At 34.4% G+C, this 21896-nt stretch overlaps 1 protein-coding gene across 1 annotated transcript in view; it reads left to right on the forward strand.

Annotated features, from left to right (window-relative positions):
- Reep3 (receptor accessory protein 3) overlaps nucleotides 1–21896 on the forward strand; it is an 88147-nt gene that overhangs the window by 34139 nt on the left and 32112 nt on the right. Inside the window, exon 2 of the mRNA XM_047552446.1 lies at nucleotides 12246–12318. Within this exon, the coding sequence (XP_047408402.1) occupies nucleotides 12246–12318 (73 nt within the window). The remainder of the gene's footprint in view (nucleotides 1–12245; nucleotides 12319–21896) is intronic.

Here is a 21896-nt window from a genome sequence, read left to right on the forward strand (position 1 = left end):
CTCTGAAAACACCTTTCATAACATAATGAAAGGTGTTCCCTCAGAGACAGAGACCTTGGTAGTGCCAACCAGCCAGCATTCTGGCTTTCTGCTGTAATTGCTGACGTCAGAATTAAATTAGATGGTGGTTTTGTTCTTATGACATGTTTGTCTGTTTGTTTTCCTATTCCATTGTCTATGATAGAAATAAAGTTTCCATTTCTCTGATTTTCATGTACTTAGGACAGCATTTAGACGTTCCTTCTGTCAGATGACCACCTCAAGAAAATATGGAGAGTATTTTTAAATGCTTTTACAATGTTTGTTACATTCTGGTTATTGTTTTGTTAACATAATTTTCGTTATTGTTTTTTTGCCCCACAAAATAAGGCTACCAAACTTTCAAGCCCATTAATGAAAGACATGCAGTGTGTCTATGAGAGGAGGCAGAGCTCTCAACATGAAGAGGGAGATTTTTCTAGCTCTAGGGAGTGGCATGGGAAAAAATTACTGAGTTGGAGATACTGGAAGTACTAGAATGATTTGAATAAAGAAAGTGAGGGAAGTGGTTTAAGAAGTATGAAAAAGATAATTTTTTTTGTTTCCAAATCATCACAAATTTTGTTTCAATTAAAAAGAAGGGCTGGGATGTAGCTCAGTGGTAGTGCACTTGTCCATCATGTTTGAAGCCCCAGCTTTGATTCCTCATACCACAAAAGGAAAGGGGGAGGGCATGAGAGCAATAGCAAGTTCATATATATATGTGATAGAAGAAATAGTCGCTTGCATGTAGTATGCATTAGTGATTTCTGGTTTTGTCTTCTGGAGAAGAATTAAAAATTCTTTGGAAACAAAATATTACATTCACTTCAGATTGGATAGTGCCTTGTAAGGAGTTCTAGAGCTCATTTTTGATGTAACTATAGGTAACAGTAGCTTAGATTGCACTTCAGGTATGAACATTTTATGTGAAGAGTTGGCATAAATTTTAGAACTGAGTTCAGTTTAGGAAAGTTCACTTTCTGGTCATGGAGTACTGAATGAACTCCACAGAATAGGATAGAATCCCTGTTTATGGTTTTCATGACTCATCTTCTTTTTATTTGCATAGAGGAATGTATTTTAGGAGAGGAAATTTTCTCAACATTTTCAAAATTTTCTTGTGTGTGATTTTCCTTCACCAGAAGCTGTTTTTTAAAACCTTAGAATTACAACTGAACTCTCAAGTTATCTTTAAGTCGAAGGGGCTAACAGTAAGTTTAGGTTTTACAAATCCTGTGCTTAAGGTGCTAAATAAAGCAAACAGTTCCTCTGAGTTTAGAGTTGCTTGGGAGTCAAGAGTTGCTCAGATGATGTGAGTAATCCTTAATCCTTTCAAGTATAGCTACCTAACCAGTTTGATAGGAATTGGAGAATGTGATGAATGTTTATCGAAGATATGGGCATTCCTTTATGTAGACTTAGTACACAATAAAAAAATGGGTCTCCAATCTGATATATATAATACTAGTATATTGGTGGATCACAATTACAATTACTTAGATAACTTCTGATTGTCAGCTTCATTCACCTAGTAATATTGTTTTTCTAGTGTTATCATGAAGCACATTTGTCTCAGGGGGTTTTTATTTTTTGGTAGAGAAGAAAGAAGAACAAAGGTCTTGAAATTAGAAGTTCTATTTATTGGGTTTTGGCTTCAGTACTTACTGGGCACATAGTTCCTAAAATCCTTAATATCTCTGAGACTTCCATCATTTGTAGAAAAAAAAAAAATAACATTCATTCCACCTATGAATTTCTTATTTGTAGTGACTATCAGAATGGGAAAATAACGACTGGCAAAGTGGCATGCTGTCAACCAGGCACTGTCATCTTCTTTGAGCTATGTTGCCATGCTGTGGAACTCTACCCACAGGAGACTAAGTTACTTGAATGCTTCAAGGGTTTGTAGCCCTTGGTTCTACACTGTATTCTGTACTAAGTTCACCATTCTTTTAAAACATTTTTCTTTGGTTGAGGTTTACCACATCGTAGGCCTTTGTGGTAAAAATGGGGGTGTGGCTAGGGGAGAGAGAAGGAGGGGATGAGGAAGTCAAAGTCTGATTTAATGTGGTTTCCTTTTTTTCCTCTAGTTTTATCTTTAGCTTTCTTTTGGAGTAGAAATTAAAAGCTCTGGAACAAAATTAGAAGTTTAGCTCCAACAACATGAAAATTCCAAGCTTCATAGCTCTTGATGACTATTATTAAAAACATATATAAAGTCTTTCAAAGGAATGCTTACTCTCTTCTCCTCTCCTTGGCAGTTTTAAACTTGTACCTTTAGTTCCAGAATTCAGGATTTGAAGGGTTTTTTCATGGGTTTGACTTCTGCTTCCTGTATGTAATCTTCATCTTTGTCTTTAAGGTTATATCCACTTAACCATTGTTCTCCTAAATGCTAATTCTCAATTAGCAGAGATTTTTAGCAACAAAACTGTTTTTCATAAAATGTGCAAAAGACAAAGTTACACATTATTTGTTCATGAACTTTTGCTAGCTGATTGGCTATTTAAACAATGACAGAATGACCTGTGGGAAATTGAATTTTACTTTTCTAGCATTAACTTAGACTATAGTAAATTTTAAAAACAATCACAATCTTAATCTTCAGAAGAAATTGTGGACATAGTCTGTTTGTACCAGTAGTTTTCTGACTTTTTTTCAAAGTATTTTTGCCCCCAAGAGGAAATTTTTCTTAGAAATCACACAAATAAGAGATGAATACAATGAACAGGTACCTGAGGCAACTTAATTTCATTGATTATTGAGCATGGCACACATACCTCAAAGAAGATGAGGAGGAATATGCACTGGTTCATTATCACTAGACTATGTACCACTGGTATTGTCTGGTGTTAAGCAAGCACAAATTTAGTATGTTCAAGATTTATTAAGTTATCATTTTAGTTTATGTAACTACTTTCTTTTATAGTGATCTCTTATATTCATTTTAATATCTAAGTCAAGGCTAGCTTTTAGCAAAAGTTAAGATAACCTAAAGTCACTCTCACATTACTTTTAAAAATCCAGTTAGACTGAAGCCAGCTTATCATACAGAAAGCATATTGCTTAATCACAATCAGTTTTAATCCAAAACCAAAGAAAACAAAATATTGTCACAGCTTAGTTTAAGATGCAGAATTTAGAAATTCGAATTGTTGGACCTTACTTGCAAAGAGTCTCATTCCCAGTTGATTCTTATGAACAGACAGGATTAGAAACTGTTAAAACACTTGTAGGGGATGCTTTTCTTAAGGGCTTAGGATTCCATAGAGGACTCAATAATCAATGAAATTAAGTTGCCTCAGGTACCTGTTCATTGTATTCTCTTATTTGTGTGATTTCTAAGAAAAATTTCCTCTTGGGGGCAAAAATACTTTGAAAAAAAGTCAAAAAACTACTAGTACAAATAGACTATGTCCAGAATTTCTTCTGAAGATTAAGATTGTGATTGTTTTTAAAATTTACTATAGTCTAAGTTAATGCTAGAGCAGTAATCTTCAAACAATTGGAGTGAGTTTTGTTAAAGGACAGAGAATTTTGCCTTTTTCTGTTTCTTAATCTTGGCATGAAGTCATGGTTAAACTTGGTTATATATGGGCTGCCTTTTTTATTTTACTGAATTCTTTGAGCACCCTACATGTATTATTCCACAGTCCTGAAAGATACTCCAATTTCCCTTGGCTAGAACACACATAGGCAGTGGCATGCTGGTAATGCTCAACAGCTGGGGGAGAGAGGACTGATTTATATCATTAGCTAATTCCCTTGATGCAAAATGTCCCCTACAATGGCCCATTTTAAATGACCAGTGTGAGCTCACCAAATGACCTATTCAGGCTACCAGGGTGAACTCACTGAGAAGAGATGTACACTTAGTGTTTTCCCCCATACAGATTGACAAAATGCTCCTACCTTCAAGAGCATGGTAGACTGTACTCAAATAATTAGAAGTAAAATAATTAGAAAATGATGAATAGGGCTGGGGTTGTGGCTCAGTGGAAGAGCACTTGCCTAGCATGTGTGAAGCATTGGGTTTGATCCTCAGCACCACATATAAATAAATAAAGTAAAGGTCCATTGACAACTAAAAAATATATTTTAAAAAAATGATGAATATTTTAGTATTAACTGTCATTGTTTTTAATATATTTTATATGTAAAAATTATTTTACTGTAAGAGTACCCAGGAAACTATTTTCCTGCTTACATTTAGGTAAACAGATTGTTTAAAAATGAGAAAGAACTTTTATTTTGCACTTGTTATCTTTATTCTACTGTTTAATTACCTGTCTTAAAGAAGCTGTCCAGTTACCCCCTTTTTTTTTTTTTTTTTTTTTTTTTGTATTTTTTATTTTATGGTACCAGAGATTGAATCCAGGGCCACTTAACCACTGAGCCACATCCCAGCCCTTTTTTGTGCTGTATTTAGAGACAGGGTCTCACGAAGTGGCTGAGGGCCTCGCTACATTACTGAGCCTGGCTTTGAACTCTTGATCCTCCTGCCTCAGCCTCCCAAGTCGCTGGGTTTACCGGCGTGCACCACTGTGCCCACTTGTTGCATTTATTTTTGACAAACTATGGTTTACATTCTTTTATACATTAGAGAGGGAATTCATAATATAAAAATTTTAGGTATAAGCAGTTCCAAAATTAAATGTTAGTACCATAGATTAATATTTATTGAACTTTTTTTTCTTTTAGTAGTGATTTATACATGACATTGTTGTTCTAAACCATATTTTACTATTTTAGAAACACATTTCCTCTGTTGTTTAAAAAAAAAAAAAAAAAACCTGATGGCTGCCATCTCTTCTACTTCACTTAATTCATCTAGACATTTTTTTCTTATCCAGTTTTTTAGAACAGTCATTTAAAATGGGTATTTTCATATATTCCTGATAAGAATATACATTGTTATTCCTTTATAAATAGCAGTTTGGATAGATTTTTTTTATTCCACCATATGTATCAAAATTTTAGACCGTTTGACCTAGTTATTTCACTTTTAGAAAAATGTCATTAAGAAATAAACAGATTGTAAGTGCATTCTGGAGTGGACATGCATGGTTTTGAATTCAGCCACCAAACTTACAAGTTGTATGATCCTAGATTAGTTTCTTACCTTCTTGAAGATTCATTCTTTACATCCATAAAATAGGTTTTAAAATAGCACCCATCTCTAGGTGTTATTGGTAAATTAATGAAATAATGCATGTAAAATGCTTAACATTATACCTCTTATAAAGTGTTCATAAGTAATTGCTGCTATTATTAATCAAAGAATATTCATCATTGTACTGGACATGTAAGAAGTGATTGAATAGTTTTCATTCACTTAAGGGAATTCTATACCATGTATTAAACGGTATTATTAAAGAATATTTAAAGGTGTAAGAAAATGCTGACAATATAGCATTGGGCATCTTTCTGTATCCTAATGTTAATTATGTTTTCAATTATGTTCTAATTATGCTTCTAAACCATATTATGTTTTTAAATAATGTTTCTTAAAGATATAGAAAACCTGAAAAAGATAAGAGTGACTCACTGTTAATTCTTAAAACTAGATGATAGGTATATATATATTTTTTTTTTAATTTTTAAAGGAATGGTAATAAAAATAATAGATCTTTTTTTAAAAAGTTTAAATTTTTGGTATTACTGCTTTGTAACCTGTCTTGATTAGTTTTGCTATTAAACTATTAATAATATTTATGATTTTTCAAAGCATTTGGAAGACAAATATATCAGACGTGTGAAAACATTTGGAAAACCCTTTAACAAAAAGGAAAAATGATTCACTTTAGTGTTGAAATTACTAGTGATTTTTATATTGTAATACACTTTCCTACATCTTCTTAAAATTCTATAATAAGGTGCTCTTAGGGTCTAAATTAGAGAAAGAACTTTTAATCAGTGTTTTATGAAATGATAGATAGCTTCAGTGCTGGGGATCAGACAGATTCTGATAGCTTTTATGCTTTGATGACATAATTACATCTAGTATTCAGAACTCTCCTACTGGTTGTTTTTAAGACTTGACTTTGAACATGCTGTAATTCTCCAAAATAATTTTGGTAAATGATAGAACATCTGTCTAGAAAATAGCTATTTTAAGTATTTTCCACATATGAAAAATGTAAGGACCATTTCCCACTACTGCATTCCCTTAACATTTTTTTCCACTTAAAATTAGTATACATTTTTCAACATAGGCAGGGTTTGTACATTTCAAAAGACAGCTTCACCTTAGTGGGAGAGAAGGGTATCTTGAGTATTTTGGCAAAGTTCCCCCTCTTTAGTTGGAAATAGGATGAAGAGGAAATGAGTAACTATTTCTTCCTGCCTCTATAACTGAAAAAATATTCAAATTTATAGGTGAATTTTATTTGTAGCAAATATTCCTTTTATAAACCCTGAGTTTATTTTATAGGTGGCCTACTAAAATATACTTTATTTTATACGTGTGCTCATGTTTTGGCTTTATGCCCGACCTCCCAGGCTGCAAACATCTACCATAGACCCCCACTGTTAAAGAAAATAAACCAAAAAGAAAACCTCTAGAAAATAATACTAATAGGAGTGGTTCTGAAAAAAATTGTTCTACATTAAGACATTTAATCTTTGCCCTGTTCCAAATGATATACATTATTTTTTTTTTATTACAAGAAAGAGGAGTTAGGGATATTCTTTTTTGTTCAATTTTTTGTCTATTCAACACAGAGGTTAAGAAATAAGGTCAAGGGCTGGGGATGTAGCTCAGTTGGTAGAGTGCCTTCCTCACAAGCACAAGACCCTGGGTTCAATCCCCAGCACCGCAAAAAAAAAAAAAAAAAAGAAAGAAAGAAAGAAGGTCAAACACCAATATGCATATTATCAACTAACCCCAAATCCTTCCTATATTTAAAAAAATTATCTACAGTAGAAGCTATATACTAAAAAACATTTTTTTCAAACAATCTAAAATAGAATACACTAAATGCAAAATGACTAATCCTGACAAATTCCTCTAAAGTTCTAAATAAAATAATGTAGATGATTTATGCAGGAAGATTGGATCTTGAGGGAAAAATATCTGATTTAATTAAGCAAGAATTAAAAAGGAGAAAAGAAAGAAAGGGAGGGAGCCATTCCAGGCAAAAAGCATACATTCCAGGACTGAAGTAGAAATACAGCAGGCATAATGAGGGAACCATGTTGGAGCAGATGGTGTATATAAAGCAGTGCTTTTCAATTTACGTTCTGATGAGCCCCCACATGGGCTGGTCAGCAAGCAGGTGAGGCAACCAGCCACTGAAGTCTTCAGGCAAGGCCAGGCTGCAGGTATATTAAAAAGACTGATCTAACAGTGGACACAGGACTGGGTTGGAAACTATCCAGTAAGTCAGATGAGATGGCCTGAACCCAAGTGAAAATAAGTATTGGCCACAAGATCAAAAATAAAGCAGGAAGGATGGATGCATGTACTCTCACCGAGGAAGAACCAACAAGACTGAGTTACAGATTAGATGGATTTGTCTGCCAAGGGAAGCAGGAGAGAAAGATCTGTTCAAAAGAAAGATAGAAAGAAGCAATGTAGCATTTAAATCTGTAATTCTTTTTTTTTTTTTTATATTTTTTAGGGGGCTGGGGAGATAGCTCAGTCGGTAGAGTGCTTGCCTTGTAAGCACAAGACCCTGGGTTCCATTCCCAGCACCCAAAAAAAAAAAAAAAAATATATATATATATATATATATACATATATATATATTTTAGATGTCGATAGACCTTTATTTTATTCATTTATTTATATGTGGTGCTGAGAATCGAACCCAGTGCCTCATGGATGCTAGGCAAGCACTCTACCCTGAGCCACAACCCCAGCCCCTCATGTTGCATTTAAATCTGGTGGCACTAGATTATATGAGAATATGGAAGATAATACCTTAATTATGTCCATGTTCTAAAGGGAAACACGAATTGGATTAAAACTATGATCTTGAAAATGAAAAAGAGAACTCCGATTGCTTACTTACGGAATTATACCTAATGTCAACAGCGAGGATGGACACAGAGCTGCCCTGGGACCTGAGTACTTGTTTAGACCTTGGGTAATTATTTTCTTAAAAAGTCTGAACTGAAAGGTTTCTGTGCTTTGTGTGAGAGGGGATGAAGGGGCATAAAGTTTAACTGAAAAGTCCTGACCTCTGTGGCACAACTAAAATTCCTATTGGCAAAGAGTGGGAGTTAGTGCTTCTGGTGAAGTGGCATTTCCAGGGCAGTCATATTAGGTAAGGCAGAATTATTAGTGATGTGCTTCTAGTTGCTAAGGATAAAATCCCCAACAGAAGACTTAGTATTCCTTGGTATTCCTCAGTATTCCTCCTCTGACATAATCAACAAACCAAAGGATAAGGAAGTCACCAGAAATGTACTGCCTTCACCCTCCCCTAATATGTCCTATAAATGAACTAAAAATAAGATTTAAGTATTTTTCCAGTAAGAAAGACTTCATCATATAAGTAAATACATTTATTCAATATGAAGGTTCACAAATATACGATATGTGTTATAGACTGAGGTGTGTCCTCCCAAAATTCATGTGTTGAAGTCATAACCCCTGTACCTGGTTCATATGTTGAAGTTTTAACGCCCTATACTTCAGAATGTGTCTGGTTTGGGTCTTCAAAGAGGTGATTAAGTTAAAATGACATTTTTGAGATAGATCTTAATCCAGTATGATTGGTATCCTTATAAGAAGAGATTAGGACACATAGACTTAAGAGGCAACTGTGTGGGGACAGAGCTAGAAGGCTGCGAGCCTGAAAGAATCCTTAGAAGACACAAAACCTACCAACACTTTGAACTTGGGCTTCTAGCATACAGAACTGTGAAAAAAAGAATTTCTGTTGTCTAAGCCCCCCAGAGTATAATATTTTTATGGTAACCCTAGCAAACTAATATAATACTATGTATTAACATGTAAAATAGGGGCTAGGGTTTTGGCTCAGTGGTGGAGCACTTACCTAGCATGCGTGGGGCCCTGGGTTCAATCCTCAGTACCACATAAAAATAAAATAAAGGTATTGTGTCCACCTACAACCAAAATATACATATACATATATATATATATATATATGTAAAATAGACAAAAGAAGGACTTAGACTCAACAATCCTCCAGTAACAGTGAGCATACCTAGCACCCAGATATTGGTTTCAAATACCATCCTTAATAAAAAGAACTGGGGCTCTTTGGGGATGTGACCGATGGTAGGAATGGAACAGGAAATATGCAAGATGAACCTAGAGTATCATGTAATGCCAGGAAGTAATGAAGCATTCAAGAGAATCTCACAAACATAGATGTAATGTCAAATAGCCACAGGAACTAACCGAAAGCTTTCCCAATAGCCAATGCTTGGAGCAACAAAATAAAGTGGTACTGGGCTGGAGATGTGGCTCAGTGGTAGATAGTTTGCCTCACATGCAGGAAGCCCAGGGTTCAATCCCCAGCACCACAATGAATAAATAAAGAGATTTTGGACTATAATTCAAAGTATAAAATAAATATTAATGAGTTCATACTGATATCAATAAATATTGAATAAACAACTGGGGGAGTATAGACAAGTGTCCTGTGCAGAAGAATTCCAAATAACTTATGTAGACACTCTGCCATCAGTGAAGTAGAGCATAACTCCCACTCAAACATGGACTGTGAATGGTGACTTCCTCCCAAAAGGTATAGTATGGAAAGTAGAGGTAAAAGAGTAACTCCACAGTTGGAAAATCTGACAAAACACTGTCTGGGCATAGTAGTACAGGGTAACATTAACAGTGATGAGTCACATTGGTAACTGTGCCCTTGGCATAAAGTGATAGGAATAGCACTTGACTTCTGTGACCTTCCCAGAAACCCATACCTCCATCTGATCATGAGATGAACAAAAACCAAATTCCAGTAGAGAAGAATTCTATGTATACTTCCTCAGTATTCCTCGAAACTGTCAGGGTGATCAGAAACAAGGAAACTCTGTGGAAAGTACAGCTAAAGGAGCTCTAAGGCCTCTAAATGTAAGATGCTACACTTTCTACTGTACAGTGCAGAAAAACGATACTCTGTAAAAACTAAGGAAATCCAAAGTAAGTATGGAGTGTAGTTCATGTGTCAGTATGACAAATACACTATACCAATGTATGATGTTAGTATGGGGTATATGGGACTTATCTGCACTATCTTCCCAACTTTTCTGTAAAACTTATTCTAAAATAGAATAAACAAAAAATAGACAAAAAGATATCACTCTGCAACAAAACACTAGTATACACTTGAAAGAAATTCAAACTTACTAGTATTCAGAAATGTATATTAAAACAGCTCTAAGGTGGTGATGGTGCACATACCAGTAAACCCAATTTCTCAGGAGGCTGAGGTAGGAGGATCACAAGATTAAGGCCAGCCTTGGCCTTAGTCTCAAAATAGAGTAAAAAACGGGCTGGGGATATAGCTCAGTTGGTAGAGTGCTTACCTCGCATGCATAAGGCCCTGGGTTCAATACCCAGCACCACAAAAAAAGAAAAAAAAAAAAAAAATAGAGTAAAAAGGGTTGGGAATGTAGCTCAGTGGTAGAGCACTTACCTAGTATGTGTTAAGGTCCTGGGTTCTATCCTCAGTACAGAGGGGAAAAAAAAAAGTAAGGTTTTTATTTGTTTCTCCTATTTAACTGGCAAATCTTTGGTTTTTTTTTTGTTTGTTTGTTTGTTTGTTTTAAATAAAACATTTGATTTGTAACGTATAGAAATGTAAAACAGAACAACTTCTGTGGAGGATATTTCAGAAGTAGGTAAAGTATGTATATACTCTTTGAAGCAGGAATATCACCAGTAAGGAAATGTCAGTGATCAGAAAAATGTTTTTTACAGTATTATGTGCAATAGCAAAATCTTAGGGATTAACCAGAATCCTGTAAACTCAGGATTGTGGGAATCAAAAAGTACAAGGCAATGCAGACATTAAGAATAACACTGCTGAACCAAGCATAGTGTCACAGCTTGTAATCCCAGCAGTTCTGGAGGCTGAGACAGGACCATCACAAGTTCAAAGCCAGTCTCAGCAATTTAGCAAGGCCCTAAGCAATTCTGTGAGACTCAAAGGTGGCTGGGAATGTGGCTCAGTGGTTAAGCACCCCTGGGTTCAATTCCCCATTCCAAAAAAAAAAAAAAAAGAATACTGTTGAATAATATTCAAGTACCAAAAAATGCCATATTACAGGAAAATACAATTATAAACTGTCATAATATTTCTGTGTCCATCTGTTTATTCTATGTTTGTATATATCTCTTGGACCTGTGCAATGGATGAGTGTAATTAATTACACTAAGATCTATTAGCGATTTGAAGTCATTTTATAAATGCTTATGGTTATTTTAATGCACATGATAATATATCAGTGTTGTTTCATAACGCTGTCATAATTAGAAGCAAGTTTGTATCATGAATGATCAAGTCTTCATCTTCACAAATTGTGTGTGTATGTTTATGTTTTAGGTTTACTATATACAGATAAAGAGTGGGATTTGCATATGATAAAATATGGTATGTGATTGTTGATGACTGGTAGGATTGGACAATTTTTATTTTACTTTCATGGATTTCCTACATTTTCCAAATGTTATTCAAGGAACCAGAGAATGGGTTTTTATGTTGCAAAACAGGATTTAAAAGTCTGGGTTTTTTTGAAAAATAATCTTTTATTCCATGAAACTGCCATCTAAAATATTGAAATATCTTTTTTTTTTAAAAAATGTATTTGACTTTGCTTTTCTGAGTGAATTTAGTTTATACACATTTGCCTTCGTGCAAATTTACAGTTATAAGTTTCCTGAAATACTTCTTTTCTATTATGTTAGTTTTCTTGAGCTGTTAAAAGCATTGTTGGAACCAGGCTTGGTGGCACATACCTGTAGTCCCTGCCTTTCAGGAGGCTGAAGCAGGAAGTTGGCAAGTTGGAGACCAGCCACAACAACTTAGTGAGACCCTATCAAAAAATAAAAAGGGGTGGGGGGTTTAGATCAGTGGTAAAGGGCCCCTGGGTTCAACCACCATTAGTGGAGGTGGGAAAGGTGTAGCTCCCTGGTAGAGCACTTGCCTAGCATGGACAAAGGTCTGGATTGGACCCCCATAACCATAAAATAAAATAAAGAATTGTTGTGTTTAATTAGTCATCTCCTTTTTTATTTTTAGGCTGGTGTTTGGAATGCTTTATCCTGCATATTATTCATATAAAACTGTGAAAACAAAAAACGTGAAGGAGTATGTAAGTATAGTTTTTATGAGTGATTAATTCTCAATTAATCAATAATGCGAAACACTGGAAAACTTCTGTTCATTGAGAAACAGCTGGAATCATGTTTTGGGTGAAACTATGATGTAAATGTGAAGTAATGAAATTTATATTTTCTTAAACAACTAACTTTGACAACAACTCCAAAGTGGATTTTAAAAAGTAGTTCACTGTTGGTTGGTATCTAAAGACATATGTGGTTCCCAAGATGAGTAATTGGATAATTCTTAGTCTGTAAATTCCAGTATAATAAGGGTTTGGGGAATTTGTTTTGTTTGCTTGACTTTTGGGGAGAGGGTTGTGGCTTTTCTATCCTTATAAATTTATAGGTATGCTGAGAATATCTCTTTTCCTGCAAAGTTCTTTTCTTTCATAGGCCTTTTAACACTTTCTAATTGATTTAAGTATGCAGGCATTCTGTTATTACTAACAATTCCAACTTTTTTCTTCTTGAATTGGGCTCTACTTATAATGATTTTGTTTTTAGTCCTCAATATTTCTTCTTTCAGTTTACTCTTCCCTATTTCTGGTTGTTGTTTTTTGTTGTTGTTGTTTACTCATTGTTTTTTCATTTCTGTACGTTCTCTTTCCCAGTCTTAACCATACTGTTTAATAGAAAATGGTCTTCCTCACATATGAATCCCTGACATGGTTTACCTTGTTTGATAGAGTGAAATTTCAGAGAAAATTTTCTTATTCTGGGTATTGTATACAAATAGAATTGTGTAATCCGTGACCTTTTGTAACTGACTTCTTTCACTTAGCATATGTTTTCAAGGCTCATCCATGTCTTAGTATGTATCAGTATTTCATTCTTCTTTGTGGTTGAACAATATCCCATTGTATTGATAAACGAAAAACACATTTTGTTTATTCATCCGTTGACAGACATTGGAATTGTTCTGTTTTGGCCATTATGAATAGAGCTGCTTCAAACATTCATGTATAAGAATTTGAGTACCTGTTTTTTAACTCTTTTGAGTATATAGCCATAGTTCTTCATAAAGAATCTTAAACAGAAGTGTTGTCCTCAAACTCATCAAATGATCAGGAATCAGATCATGATTCTATATTTTGGGGTTTCAGGGAAGAAGCAATAGACTTTTATAACTAACCTATTCTACTGAACTGTTATTCACATTTTTTTCTCTTTTATGTGAAACTAATTTTTGTAATGAAGTATACTTTACCACTCAATTCAAATAGTGGAATACATTTAGCAGAAATAAAGAACTTAATTGAGCTATGAAGTTTTTCTATCCTTATTCTTGGATCTAGAATTAGTGAAATAGTCTTAAGACATAGAACCACATTAAGTCCTAGTCATTTAAATTCATCTTATAAATTACTTGAAGGATATGTTTTAATATATATTGTAATAAATATGACAAGTATTGTTTTATTAGTTTTTTAGAAGTCAGCACTTACTTTTCATTAACAGTGCTTCTCAAACTGCCTATTGAGAAAGACCTGTTTTGTTTTGTTTTCCAAGAAATCATTGACCAATGTTTTTGAAAAATAAAATAACTAATAGGAAAAAATGAAATAAAAAATCAAGTGAAATACAACCCAAATTTTTTTTATTACTCATTTCAGTAGACATGAAATTTCTATCAGTTTTTATACTTTAGTTTCATAGTAATTCTTCATAGTAATCCTTGTGCAATTTCCCTAGACAATATTCTGCCCTACTTGAAATAATTTAATTAAAATATTCTTTTGAATGGTTAAAAACAAGAGTTTCCCACCATTTCTAAACATCATAAATACATGAACTATGAAATACAGATTAGCCAGTGCTTAATGAAGGTGAATCCTTCCCTATGTAGTTTACTTTTTGTTTGATTTGTTTGTTTGGTTGATGGGTTTGAATTTTTTATTTTGTTTGTTCGTTTGTTTTTCAGTACTGGAGATTGAACCCAGCGTCTTGCGCATGCTAGGCAAGCACATTCCCCCATCCTTCCTCTCCCTATTTGGGATATTTATAATGCTATTACTAAATGAGATGTTTTTCTTAATATAATTAGTTGTACAGTTGAAGTACAGGGTAATATGCCTCTCAACAATTTCACCCTAGAAAGCATTCCTGAGACCCAAGATAAGCAACAATTGGTTTGTCTTTGTGTATATACTTGTGTTTAAGGTACTCTCTTGTGTCCCCTTCCAAATTTGCTTGATTTTTGTGGGGGAAATGTTGAAGTATAAGTTGAAAGTGAAGTTTGGATCAGAAGCTCTAATACTTTGAGGATATTATCAGCAGGCAAGAAATACTACCCCCTAAAGTAAAAATAAAAGGGAAAGGGGGTAGCAATAAGAAATATGAAGGTATTAAATAAATTATAATAAAAACAAGTGGGCCTATGTGTGCAAATGATGCTATAAGAGAAGGAAAGATGTGTTTTAGGGACTGAGCTAAGAACCATTATAAAAAGACTAGTCCATTTATCACTATGCTTCAATCTTACTTCTTTAATGTTAATTTTCAAAGACTTGAGAACACACTTAAGAAAACACCCAGATTTTTATTACTAGATTGTTTTATACATTTGAGATTCATAAGGCTCGTCTAGCTCTGAAATTTTAATTCTGCTTTGTAAATTTAATTTAGTCTGTGGAGAAAATCCATTGACATTCTTATTCAAAACTATAAAGCTTGACATGTGTTTATATATCTACATATGTGTATTTGTGTTTTTTCGAATACATTCTTGGCATGTTGTTTGCATTGATGTTTTTGTGTTGTTGTAATGCTTTTTAGCAGGTCATCACCTTTTTGCAGCAATGGGTATTGAACTCAGGACTTCGCTCATACTAAGCAAGTGCTCTACCACGGAGCTGTACTCCCAGCTAAATGTAGAATTGTTTCTAAAGAATAACTAATCATTAACAAAGTAAGGAATATCTTATGCAAAAGAAAAAAGTTTTCTTAACCATTCCTTTGGGAAAACTAGAGTAATGAGTAAAAGAAACTAAGGAAATAGAAAGGCAGGTGGCTAGAGCTGGTTTGATAATTACATGGTAATTGACACAGTTTCATAAATAAAATGAGTGCAAAAACCAAAAATGGTCAGGCACTACAACAGGAAGGGCAGGACATTAACCTTTGAGAAGGAAACATAATACAACTTCAAAACCTCCCAGTAATCAAACTATCCAACATCAAGGCTGTTAGACTAAGTTAAGGTGTCATCTTGTAATAATACTATCTTTTTTATATATGATTTTCTACCAATATCAAAATAATTTTGCATCTTATTATTTCCAATTGCTGCTCTAACAAATTACCACACTCTTATAGGCTTAAAATGACAAATTTATACTTGTGTAGAGGTCAGAAATCTAGAATGGATCTACAGGACTACATTCCTATTAGAGGCTCAAAGGGAAACTATCTGCTTTCCTTTTCCAGCTTCAACAGGCTGCCCACCTTCCTTGGGTTAGGTCTCTGTTCCTCCGTCTTCAAAGCCACCAACTTTGTACCTTTTTATGCTTCTGGCTATCTTGTTCTTTCCTTCTGCCTCCCTCTTCCTCTTACAAGGACCTTTGTGATTGCATTGGGCCCATTTGAGTAATCTAGAATAATCTCCTCCTTTCAAGGTTGTCTGATTAGCAGCCTGAATTCCATCTGTCCGTCCCCCCACCCCCAGCCCCCGCTTTAATTTCCCCTTTACCATATAACCTAACCTATTGACAGTTCCCAGAGATTGGAACATGGACGTTTTGGAAAAGGAAGGCATCATTCTGCCTATCCCCATAATATCCCAGTCATCCTTACTATAGCCCTATTAAGTAGGCAAGAAAGGTATTTCTGAATGATGAATAAATAAGAAAAGGAAAAAAAGTTGACTTAAAAAAAAATATATATATATATATATATAGTTGTGGATGAACCTTTATTTTTATGTGGTACTGAGATTCAAACCCAGTGCCTCACACATGCTGGACAAGCGCTCTACCACTAAGCCATACCCCAGCCCCAAAAAGTTGACTTTTAATGTATATCAAATATTAAATTATATTTACAAGAGCATGCACATTTCTTAAGTGGATTGATCTACCTTCTCAACTTTGATTCTGCTGGGTTACAGCATATATATATAGTCCAGTCTGAACACTTATCCCAAAGCCCAATTTCTTTGTGGCATTTGATTATGACCTAAATTCTGCTGATATCTACTTAAAAACTATTTTCCAAAAGCAAACATTCCGACTAATTTACTTATTCCCACCCTAACTACTACCATTCCCCTTACGCCTGCAAGTGGTAGATTGCACCTGATAAAACAGATGCTGTGTTCAAATCAAAACAAATGGAAAGTGCTGTGTATTTTGGCAACTTTCCTTTCTTCCTTTGCCTATTTTTAAAACAGACCTTTCCTAGGATATAATTTCCTGTATAGTGTGACTGATATGGCCTACTTAAAGACTTTCAGCCTTGCAGTAATTGAAATGTAAACTTACCGAAGAATTAGTATGGTTTTGCAAATTTCTTCAGGCTCATACTATATTATGACTTGAAAATAGAGTGTTTACTTCCAAGTCATGTGTAATTGCTGTAGCTTTTCTAGGAAACCAGTGTTCTTATTCTAAGAATGTTAGAGAAAGCAGCAATGAAAAGATTGGCTAACAGCACTTAAAAATTAAAATCAGACATTCGGTCCTGAAATTTACCGTGAGCAAGAACAAAGGACAGGAAAAACTCTGGGAGAGTACACTTTTAAAGGTGCAGAAAAGACCGTCTAAAACCATCAACTTAGTTTTTTAAAGTGACCAAATTTTTGACTGAATATTTAGGTGATATGAAAAAGAACAAATATACCACATGCCACTTCTACAGTTCTTATTGATTATTAAAATGTAAAGTTCTGTGCTAGTTTTAGGGTGCAGATAGAAGAGAGAAAAATACTAAAGAACTATTTTTTTTTTTTTGGGGTGCTGGGGATCGAACCCAGGGCCTTGTGCTTGCAAGGCAAGCACTCTACCGACTGAGCTATCTCTCCAGCCCCAAGAACTATTCTTTATTGTCAAGAAGTGTTCCTTCAATTAAAAATATTCATTCATGGGCTTGGGGCATAACTCTGTGGTGGAGCATTTGCTTCCCATGTGCAGGGCTCTCCCTGGCCCTGCCCCCGCCCACATTTTTTTCTTTTTTTAATTTGATTTAAGGGTTTTACTAATTGGAAGAGTTTAGAGATTAGCCTACTGATGATTAACATGGGAGTTCTTGCACTGAAAACTAGTTTCATAAGACCACATGCTTAGCTGTTTACTTTCCATTCTGATCTACTTTTAATTTAGTTTTTATTTTTATTAAAGCTATACTTGCTTTTAACTTTTAAAGTCAAAGTTTTCCAAGGCTTATTATGAAAAACAAAAGCTTCTCCACCCTCCCATACCTATTTCTAAATATCTAGAGGCACTATTTTCAACTCTTTTTTTTCTGAATTTAGTATTTATTTCCAAAGTCTAGATAACATGTGTACTTCCCTATTTCTTCGTTTTTCAGATGGACACTGTGACTTGACTTCCTTCTGTGAAATATGATCTTATTGTTACCTAGTGCCACACATGCATATTTTTCTGTCCCAACAGCTTCCCAGTGTCGTTACAGTGAAATTTGAATTAGATCAATATTCAGTATTTATGTTAATTAGGCTAAGTTAGAGAGAGGCAGACTATAAACACGGAGTACTGTGGCACACACCTGTAATCTCAGCTACTGTGGAGGCTGAAGCAAGAGGATTGAAAGTTTGAGACCCACCTGGGCAATTTAGTGAGACTCCATCAAAATTAAAATGAATTTAAAAGGATGTGGATGTAGGTCAGGGGTAGAGTGCATAGTTTGTGCAGGGCCCTATGTTCAATCCCCAGTAACCTAAAAAACAAAAAAGTGCAGATAAAGAACAGAGCATCAGGAGCCAGGTTGCCCAGGTTATCACCTTCGTCCTGCTCATTACTAGCTGTACCTTCAAGCAAGTCCTTTGACCTTTCTGTGCCTCAATTTCCTTATCTGTAAAATGAAAGCAGGAGCACTTACTTCCCCAGGTGGTTGTGAGGAAAATGTGAGTCAGTGAATATAAAGCATTTAAATCAGTACCTGAGATATTACAGTGCCTGTTAATAATCATTTTCATTATATAAACACTGTTTGCAGTTGATCTCTGTAAGGCCCTACCATTACCCTACCTTTCCCTAGTATTATTTATTGCCTTGTCATTTGGGGAGTTATTTTGTTGTTGTTGTTGTTTTTATTTTGTTATGTTTTTTCAGTGCTGGGGATCAACCTAGAGCCTTATGCGTGGCAAGCAAGCACACTATCCCTACACCCCCAACCCGAAAATCAAGTTTTAAAAAATAATTTACCTAAATTGTTATTATTCTTTTTAAACCTTATTTTAAATGTATCAGGTTTACTTATTTTATATGTAATATTATGTTAGTATATAGCTTCACTGTCAAAATAGTGAATACTGTTAAAATAAGTGACACTTAAGTTTTCTAAAAGCAATTTCTTCATTATCATATCTTGGATTTAACACTTTAAGAGGCAAGTGTTAAATGTGAATAAGATTATGTAATTGGAATTGAAAATAAATGCCTAATATAGTCCCTTCTAAAGTTTCAGAAAGTGATTTAATGTAACCCTTGACCTTTATGAAGGAAATTGAAAGCATTCTCACAATTTCCACACAAAGATACAGCTAGCCAGCTGTCCTTTTCTAGCATCCAATGAAAATGCTTTGTAAGATACACAGAAAAAAACATTTCACAGTAACATTAAACCTAATAGGCTAAGTCAGGCTTCTGCTAATATCTAGGAAGAATTTTACCAACTACAGTGCCAGTGGAAATGGATTTTTAAAACAGACACAGAAACAGTTTTTTCCATTAAAGGAAATGTCGCTAGGAAGTAAATTGGAGAAAGGCCTAGCCACCTCCACCCTAATCCCTAGTGATGGAATAGCTTAAAATCATAAAAGCTACAATAACCAAAAACTCCACCCTCACTGCAGGCGACGCATTCAGAGGCAGCCACTGTGCTGCTTTCTCTTTATTTGTTCAGAAATCCTAACCTTATTACCACTTTGAAGAAAACTCCTTAAGTTCTAAAGGGGAGAAATAATCATTGACTATAAAATCAAAAGTACAGCAGTAGACTAATTCAAAAATCAAAATGAAAGGAATACATATCACAATTTATATTTCTGAATGTAATAACTTTAGAAGCCTTTATTTTGAAAAAGGAAGAAAAATGAAATTGAACCTTAACTCACAAAGCAAGAAAAATATCAAATTAAAAGAGTCTGTAAGGCAACAGGATAAATAAAGGAATATAAAAGCAAAAAATAAAAATACACACACACACACACTAAGCCTAGCATGGTGGCGCATGTATAATTCCAGCAATTTAGGGAGACTGAGGCAGGAGGATCACAAGTTCAAGGCCAATTTCAGCAACTTGGTGAGGCCCTAAGCAATTTAACAAGACCCTGTTTCAAAATTTAAAAAAATAATAATAAAAAGAGCTGGGGATGTAGCTCAGTGGTAGAGTGCTCTGGGTTCAAACCCACACAAAGTCAGAGGAATTACTATATCTAAGAATTGTTCCTTTGAGGAAGCTTAATAAAATAAACATTTGAAGTAGCTGGAAGTAGTAGGGGGAACATTTGAAGTAGTAGGGGGAAGAGTAGAAAAAGAGTTCAATTGAAAAATAAGAAAAAGGTTTAAGCAAGTAGTGCTAAATTATAAAATACAAACTATAAGTTTTATTCTAAAAAATTAGATATTTATTAGATATATCTGACTTTTCTATTTTCACCTAATGGTTATACTATTTACAGTGAAATTTCCTCTTTTACACAATACCTGGATCTACCTCTGGAATGCTCAGACACGTACATCATCTTTCCATTATGTAATTTTAGAAATATAGTGCTTTACCAACTACAGCTGTAATAATCAGATTGTCAACCAGATTGTCATCACACTGTGAAAGGTCCTCCTAAAAATATAAAAGCTAGAGCTGTTCCTGAAGATTTTAGCTAAGTAAGAGAAATAAAATCTTTCCCCAAAATCTCATGTAATTTTAAAAGCACATGAAAAAGATGTTACTTTAGAAATATAATAGAAATGTAAAAAGATGAATTCCTATTGAACAACCATGATAAATTTAAACTATATTAAAATGTATTTGACCTTAAATTTTGTCTGTCTCTTGGCTCTCAGAATATTTTTTAAAAAGAAGTAAATCACAGTTAAAAAAAAAAAAAAAAAAAAAAAAAACAGATCCAAACCCTTTAGGTAAAATGGAAGAAGTCTTGAAAAGTCACTGAAATAAATTGAGTGATTTGTATTCTATAAAATTATAGTAATTGCCAAAGGTTTCCAACAGGTGTCTTTCAAATAAAGATCTAACATTTCAGTTTTATTATGTTACATCCTTATTAACAAGATTGTCCAGATAAATTGCTGGAAACAACTGGGAAAGCTTCTGCCATTGATGTTATATTAGAACATAATTTCAGCTTGCCAGTCAAGGTTTTTACCTTCTCTCTATATAAGAGGCAGGTTTACTCCGAAGGAAGACACTCTTAAGTCTACTTTCTCCTTGTGAAGGAAGTGAACCTCCATCAAATTGACCATAGCCAGATAGTAAGAACATTCTTCATAACTTTGGAGGAAGAGCTATGAATAGTGTCACTGAGAAGCAGGTTGAAATCCAAGCTCCTTCTACTTTATTGAGCTTTTTGGGCGTTTGTTTATTTATTCATTTATTTATTTATTTATTTATCTATCTATTTATTTATTTATTTAAACAAGTTGTCTCACAAATCCAAGCATACTTTCTTTTGCTTCAAACCTAAGGATCTTCTTTCTATTAATTAATTTATTTATTGTTACTGGGGATTAAGCTCTGGGCCACATTATTACTGAGCTACATCCCCAACCAATTTTTTTTGTTATTGTTGTTATTTGTTTGTTTATGTTTGGTTTTGCTTTGGGTTTTGTTTTAAGACAGGGTCTCACTAAGTTACCTAGATTGATCTCAAACTTAAGATCCTCCTGCCTCAGCCTCTTGAGAAGCTGGGGTTACAGGCATGCACCACCACACCTATCTCCTGGCTCTTAAGGCTCTTAAACTCTGGCAGTGAAGGTCAACACCTTCCACTAGTGGATGTGAGAAACAGGCAGGAGCAGTCTCCTACCACAGTCTCTCAAGCTTCAGTTAGTGTACAAAATGCAGATTCTGATTCTGATCACACATCCAAAAGACACAGGGAGCTTGCCTTTTAAAAGCTTTACTTCCCTCTCTCTGTACATGTGACGAAGGGGCCTAGCTATTTGTATAATTGTAATCCCCAGGATTTCTATTCATACCCACGTTGGAGACCACTGATTAAGAGTTGTCTTAGGTTATTGAGGCACTCTGGCAGCCTTTCATCACAGCCCTTTACCACGCTGCACTTTTAAAATAATAATAATGATAAAATTTATATATGCAAATGGGCACTAAATAGCAAAAGGTTCATTTTTGTCATATATAAATGGGT

This window comes from Sciurus carolinensis, chromosome 5, assembly GCF_902686445.1.
Source record: "Sciurus carolinensis chromosome 5, mSciCar1.2, whole genome shotgun sequence".
In the NCBI taxonomy this organism is placed as follows: domain Eukaryota; kingdom Metazoa; phylum Chordata; class Mammalia; order Rodentia; family Sciuridae; genus Sciurus; species Sciurus carolinensis.